Source organism: Cupressus sempervirens, chromosome 8 (assembly GCF_028749045.1).
Source record: "Cupressus sempervirens isolate cs-2001-9-10 chromosome 8, ASM2874904v1, whole genome shotgun sequence".
NCBI lineage: Eukaryota > Viridiplantae > Streptophyta > Pinopsida > Cupressales > Cupressaceae > Cupressus > Cupressus sempervirens.
The window spans coordinates 34,753,158-34,760,754 of NC_143125.1; the positions used below are offsets into that span (position 1 = coordinate 34,753,158).

Here is a 7,597-nt window from a genome sequence, read left to right on the forward strand (position 1 = left end):
CTTTGATACCATGAAGAATTTGATGAGAACAAATCCCTAGATCCAGTAAAACATCTGTGTGCAAGAGCTTGTCATAGAGAAGGAAAAGACAAGAGAAGGCAAGGGTTTGGCTCTGAAAATATGCAAGAATATATTATCAAATGAAAAGAATGAATGAAAATACAATAGATCAATCCTAATAAAGGAGATCGTAAAACTCTAAAAGGGAAACCCTAAGAAGTAAATAAAATTTAATAATTAATATTTAATTATTAAATAGAAATGCATGTGCATAAAGTGAAATCTTAAGTAGGGAGTAAGGGTAATTTAATAAATGAAATGAAATTAATCCTTTACTCTAACATTATGCATACCTTCTTGTAATAGCCACATGAGTTTATTTCCTTAATGCTTCAAATCAAACTACACGATCTATCATCATGACGAAGGGGAAAGGAAGATGATTCATGATACATCGCCATGCTCTCTTCTTCCAAATAATGAATTGTGTAGTTTGATTCAAATACCACCTTGCTCTCTTCTTCCCAATGATAGATTATGCAATTTGATCTAAAATGTCAAAGAAGTATACTCACAATTCTTTTGAGAAAATATTCGCAATAAAAATAAGTTGTTTTTTCTCATTTAAGGAATCCTTCGAACATAAATAGTTAAAACTATTGAAAAAGAAATGCATTAGTAGAAGAGATCTCCTTTATAATCTCTATATATACGAATTGAGTTAAAAATAATATCTCGCCGATAAATAAAATGTCTTTTAAAATTTATATTGAACGTCATATATCCCTAGGATACAGAAATATATTCTTAATAACAAGCAATTACAACCGATAGAAAAGAAAATGTATGAACAATAAGATGATATTATTAAAAAGACAAATACTTATACATAGAATTTGTCCTCGTCATCTTTGTTTCAAACTCTTATCTTGTTTAAATATTAACAATATATCTTTTCACCACCCACCCTATTTTTTTTAAAAACTATTATATACTATTACTTTCAAAGTTAATCAAAGATTATATCAGTTTTTAAAAAAATATTGAATTCCCTAGAAGAGAGCGTCAAAAGCTTTGCTACCGTTAATCACTAGGAAAAAGCCTTATAAAAGGGATGCCCAAAATGCATATCAATTCAATCACCAAGTCCAGTAGTTTCTTGTACCTTCTTCGAGTTTGTCCGTGTTCCTCCCTCCTGACAAGGAATATGAGGTCACTAGAGCAATGGCACCCACATTGTGTGTCGCTTTATTGAATCTTCAACGTAAGCCTAAATTATTGAAGATAAAATGCATGAAAACCAAGCCCAAATAACTGGGAGTAATTACGGTAATTGGCTTGCCTTTGTGTGGCGGAGGAGTTTGTTAAACATTGCTATTGGTACTTTATCCCCAGACCCCGATCTGTGGCTCACAAAGTTCCTGACCATCCATTGCATTATCGTGTAAAATTCAGAAAATAGAAAAAAGAAAGGAAAATGAAGACAGGGATTGGTGGCTTAGATTCATGGGCTTGGAGATTGGGCTCTTGCTTATAAAGAGACTGAAATTCCATCCTTATACATCTCGTGGATGGTCTTCAGTGCTTCGGAGATTGCATTTATCTGCATATAATTCGTAGGTCTGCGCCTCCTGTAAAGGGGAAAACAGGAAAGAGCACACCATGGCTACTTCTGTAGCTGTTGTTGGTTCCATCAATATGACACAGGTTAAGTCCACTACATTTTCTTCTTATATTTGCAGCAAACCAGTATGTATACATGCATTTTGAAGGTTTCCGAGAAGATTTGCTGTAATTGAATTTTTTATTTATTTTTGTTTTTGCCTATAGATTCCTGTTCCATCGACCCAATTCGCTATAATATATCCTTTATAAGCACTTCTTTAGGGATTCTACAGCAACCCAATATGTTTAGATGTGTATTTTTAAGCAATTCAAATTGGTCCTGTTTTAGTGGACCCATGTAACGCGCCAATCTAGTTCTTGCATTTTGAAGCAACCCACTTTACCCTAAATTTTTGAGTAACCTAGTCGATTAAGATATTTCATTTTATATGGCATAATGTACAGGACCCAATTCCTCCCTACTACATGTAGCAAGAACAATTTTAGGTAGGGATCATAATTGTAAAAATATATCTGTAAATCATGTAGCCATATTTCATACTTGAAGCTTAATTATCTTCAATCTGTTTAACCCCCTGTGCAATCACTGTTTCTATATGAAATAAATCCCTGTTCTGTACCAACCTAATTCATCATAGTCTTGGTTAAATAACTATGGAACATCTAGAGATATAGGTGGAAGGAACTTGCTGTGATGCATGTTTTACAGTTCATCACCCAAGCATACAAGGGCGTGCGTGGTCATGAACATTATAGACTAGGCTAGATTCTAACTTATGACAATGGGTGTGCTTGAATTGTAATCTCCCACAGACCCATTCCTATCCTCAGATTTAATTTACTCAATCCCATTAGAGTTCAATTAGTGTGTTGGACTGTAAATTACTTATATGAACCACGAAATTATGAACCTCATCACTTTAAAATGAATTTATTTTGACAATTTTTGTTTCATGGCGCTCTTCACAGACTATGGCATTGTCAAGCAGTGGCCAGGCATCGTACCCAAAGACTCTGGGTTCAAGTTACACCTCGTTCTTTGGTTCTAGTATTAGAAAGTCCTCTTCAAATCCAATGAGACATGGAAAACCGAACAACAACTTTAAAGTTTGTGCTGAGATAGACGAGAAAAAGCAAACTGATAAGGACAAGTGGAAGGGGCTCGCCTATGATACTTCAGACGACCAACAGGATATCACTCGAGGAAAGGGATTGGTTGACACTCTCTTTCAGGCTCCCCAGGGAGATGGTACCCACCATGCTGTTTTGAGCTCCTATGAATATCTCAGCACTGCCCAACGCACGTAAGTTTCCACATGTAAAATCAATTATTTGTGCTTGCATATCAGCTCTGTCACAAAATGTCATGGGGTCAATTTCTTGGTTGGTACATCCTATAATAGTGACTAGGTTAAATTCATAATCTTATAGAGAGTTGGATAGTAATGCTGGATGAATGGACACTAGAACACTGGGAATGTACCCATTCCCATATTTCAGACCCATATTTAGAGGTACTTATTTTGTTATAATCTGAACCGCGAGTTTAATCCTATAAACAGGCTTTTATGGGACAACACCAAAGATGGGTATTACATTGCTCCTGCTTTCATGGATAAGTTGGTCGTTCATATTGCCAAGAACTTTATGAATTTGCCCAGCATAAAGGTAATAGAGATATGAATCATCTTCTTAGAATCCAGAACCATGATTAAATTTTTTTGACAGTCTATTTTATTATTACTGATGATTTATCTCTCTTGTTCATTTCAGATTCCTCTCATTTTGGGTATATGGGGAGGCAAAGGTCAAGGAAAATCGTTCCAATGTGAGCTTGTTTTTGCAAAGCTAGGGATTAAGTGAGTTATCTTTTTCTTCCCCTTGAATCCTTCTGTTTGCACATGCCTTTGTTCATAGTCGTTCTTTATGTGTGGGTTGCATAGAGCCACTTCAATGGAAATTAGCCTTGTGTTGTACTGTTGAGGTTGCTTCTAGGTTTATAATGGATTTTTGCATCTAAAACGGGGATCTTTTCTAGATTTTTCAATTTGAGAGAAAAATTGGGTATTACACACTAGGTATGTAAATCATAAGTTCTGTCCCTGTAAAGGGTAATTTGAGTTTAAATGTGGTATTCTTTTTATGATGTGTATACAGTCCAATCATGATGAGTGCGGGAGAGCTTGAAAGTGGAAATGCAGGAGAGCCTGCAAAGCTAATCAGGCAAAGATACCGTGAAGCAGCGGATATAATTAAGAAAGGGAAGATGTGCGTTCTCTTCATCAATGATCTCGATGCAGGGGCGGGAAGAATGGGAGGCACAACTCAGTATACAGTGAACAATCAAATGGTGAATGCCACACTCATGAACATTGCGGATAATCCCACCAGTGTTCAGCTTCCTGGTATGTACAACAAGGAAGACAATCCCCGTGTTCCCATTGTTGTGACAGGAAATGACTTCTCAACTCTGTATGCCCCATTGATTCGTGATGGTCGTATGGAGAAGTTCTATTGGGCTCCAACCAGGGATGACAGAATTGGAGTCTGCAAGGGAATTTTCCGCACAGACAACATTTCTGATGCTGCCATTGTCAAGATTGTGGATTCTTTCCCTGGCCAGTCAATTGGTAAGTTATAACAATAGTGAGTAGATTTTCATTATCTATCAGATAATTTGAATGCTGCTTATAGATTCGATTGCATGTTTACATCAACACTTCAGATCATATTCTACGATCCATCATTAGAATGACAGAAAGCAGGATTTCTCTATCATCCTGATAATGGATCATGGAGTGCAATCCAAAATGTTGATGAAAAAACACCCACACAATCAAATCCAGAAACAGCATACAAATAATGTTACTCTCTCAAAATCTACAAGCAAACTTTTTCCCCTTTAATGTCTAGTATTGCAAGAAGGACAAATTGACCAAAAATCTTTTCCATGTGTACGTACCCTAGCTCAACCTTATTCTTACTTAAATCCAATGGTAGTTACAGTTATACCGAATATCTGTACAGTGTAGATTTATATGGAAGCGTGAACATGTACTAAGCTTTGAACTGACTGTTGCAGATTTCTTTGGTGCCCTAAGGGCGAGGGTATATGACGATGAGGTGAGAAAGTGGATAGGTGAAGTCGGGGTAGAGGGCATTGGGAAGAAGCTGGTCAACTCAAGGGACGGTCCTCCAACTTTTGAGAAGCCCGCAATGACAGTGGAGAAACTTCTTGAGTATGGAAACATGTTAGTTAAAGAGCAAGAGAATGTCAAACGTGTGCAATTGGCTGATAAGTACATGTCCGAAGCTGCTCTTGGGGAAGCTAATGATGATTCCATTAAAAGTGGTGCCTTTTATGGTCAGTAATTTCATTTTCCGTTTTCCAAGGTTCTGTGATCCAAACATGAATCATTGCTTGTACTAATAGAAGCAACAATTTCAATAAAAAAAGTTGCTCTTTATTGATAAGCTTCAATGACTAAGTTGTTCATGAGATATGGATAGGTTCTATGAATCTATAATAGATTATTCAATCTTTGGAGTATATAATCTATTGTACTTTGATCTTACGGTGAACCCTTGAGAATGTGCCTATGATGCTTTTTTACAATTGCAACAGATGACATCCCTTTACTTCTAGGCTTGTAGGCCAACATCACTTACAACAATATTTTTCTTAAAAGAATTTGCATAGACCTAAAACTTCAGGAGTTGTACAAACGGAGAGTCAGAAACAGATGAACGTTGCTTTTGTTGTGGTAATTGCAGGTAAGGCTGCACAGCAAGTGAACTTACCCGTCCCTGAAGGTTGCACCGACCCAAATGCAGAAAATTTCGACCCAACAGCAAGAAGTGACAATGGAACCTGTGTGTACAACTTCTAGGAGTAACACGAACATGCTTTAGCATTAAGGAGATTGAGAAGTGCCGATGAAGCGACTTATCTACTTGGCATAGATATACCTAATTGTAAAGCATTAGATGCCACTAGCTACCCAAATGATGTCCTCATATCAGATAGTATGTCTAGAAAAGGAGATGTATGTTTGAACTCTTATTTGTTTCCAGCTCTTTTTACAATTTGAGGTTATGAATTCAATGTTTGGGAAGTATCTTCGTAATATTTAATGTTAAAGGTCTAGTTTCTTCTATTGCCAAGTCTGGATGTTATGCTTGACGAATACTTTCATGTATCTTTATGACTTCTGAGAAGTACTTCCATTCTTCTTTTGTTTCGCTCTAGTGCTTCTCTTGAAGGCGATTCCTTCTCCCAAACAATTAATTGAATAAGCGTTTTTCTCAAGCAGAAATATACACGATAAATGACAATTATAGAACGAAAGAGTGGAGCTGAACACTATTAGCAATATAGAGTTCTGGTCAAGCCCAAGTATGTCTTAATACAGTTCTATATTGACAAATAGGACAATCTTTTGTACCTTGTTGTCAAGCCCAAGTATGTCTTAATACAGTTCTATATTGACAAATAGGACAATCTTGTGTACCTTGTTCTTCATCCTTAGCACGTATATATATGCGTGGGTGAAATAAGACTTCCACGAGAGGGTAAGCTCTAGCTTAATGTTTGTAATGCTGAAATCTACACGCCCATGCCAATTCTCACTTATTCTCACTTAGTTTTGGGTAGATTTGATGGCATGTTTATTAGAAAAATAGAACAGTAGAAATAAAGAACAAAAAATAAAGAAATATTATGCTATTCCAACTTGTTATTCTTGAATAATAGATGCAATTTTATACAATAGCTTGACCCACCAACATTTTTAAATGTTTGTTGATTAGATTGACAATAAACTACTTCATGGTTGATAACACACACATAAACTTGACAACTAACTGGAAAGTATGGACACCTAACTCAACCACATCTACAACCAGTTATTGATTCAAATTAAAACTCTATGACTCACACTTGAACTGAACATATGTTGCCAACAACTCAAATAAGTTTTGCCACATGTACAATACTCATTTATTTACTTTTGTTGGAATATTAACTCCAATAACCCCCCACTTAATGTGATAACTAAAGAAAACATTATGTAGAAATTATATTTTGAAAATAGTTCATAGATCAGTAAGACTTCCTCAACTTGCTCCCAACTGCTAGTATAGTCATGCAACTATCATCCAATTTCAAAACACCATTAGACACACAATTTTCGCATGAAATGCCTCATAACCCTTGTAAAGGTATGATGCCAAACTTCAAGATTTTCAGATCTCCTTGAACTATTGGACACCAATCCACATGTGTGTTTCTCTGATCCTATAACACCTTAGACTATTGAACATCTATCTAGCCTCTACTACATCCTTTTCTATTTTCAAAGCATTGACCTTCTTCAAAATAGAATAAAATATTCATCTTCAACGAAATCATCATCGCCACCCAGATCTGGTGGTTCTTCGCTAGGCCTCATCTCCTTGATTGCTTCTTCTCTAACACACAATTTAATCATCTACTTGATTGTTTCTTCTCTAACAAACAATTTAACAAGAAGACGACTTTGATACCATATTAGAAAAAATGAATAGTAGAAATGAAGAAGATAGAACAAATACATAATCTGTTATTCTAGCTTATTATCCTTGAATAATTGATGTAATTTTATACAATTTAGTTTGACCCACCAACATTCCTAAATGATTGCTAGTTAGATTGACAACAAACTACTTCATAATTGACAACACACACATAAACATGTCAACTAACTGGAGCTTATGGACACCTAACTCAAACACATCTACAACTAGTTATTGATTCAAAACAAAAACTCTTAGCTCTATGACTTACACCAAAACTGATCATATGTTGCAAACAACTCAAATAAGGTTTGCCACATGTGTAACGCCCATTTATTTACTATTATTGGAACATTGACTCCAACAATGTCTAGGTACAATCACATATTGATAAATAGTTTTTGAATGCCTTGATAAT

The 7,597-nt window shown here is 35.8% G+C and overlaps 1 protein-coding gene across 1 annotated transcript; it reads left to right on the forward strand.

Moving 5' to 3' along the window:
- Positions 1–1,562: 1,562 nt before the first annotated feature.
- Positions 1,563–5,790, forward strand: RCA (rubisco activase). The gene is made up of 7 exons (XM_089796711.1): positions 1,563–1,707; positions 2,596–2,930; positions 3,189–3,294; positions 3,400–3,485; positions 3,784–4,256; positions 4,709–4,990; positions 5,401–5,790. The coding sequence occupies exons 1-7, from the start codon at positions 1,663–1,665 to the stop codon at positions 5,514–5,516; spliced, it is 1,443 nt and encodes a 480-aa protein (XP_089652837.1). The 5' UTR covers positions 1,563–1,662; the 3' UTR covers positions 5,517–5,790.
- The last annotated feature ends 1,807 nt before the right edge of the window (positions 5,791–7,597 follow it).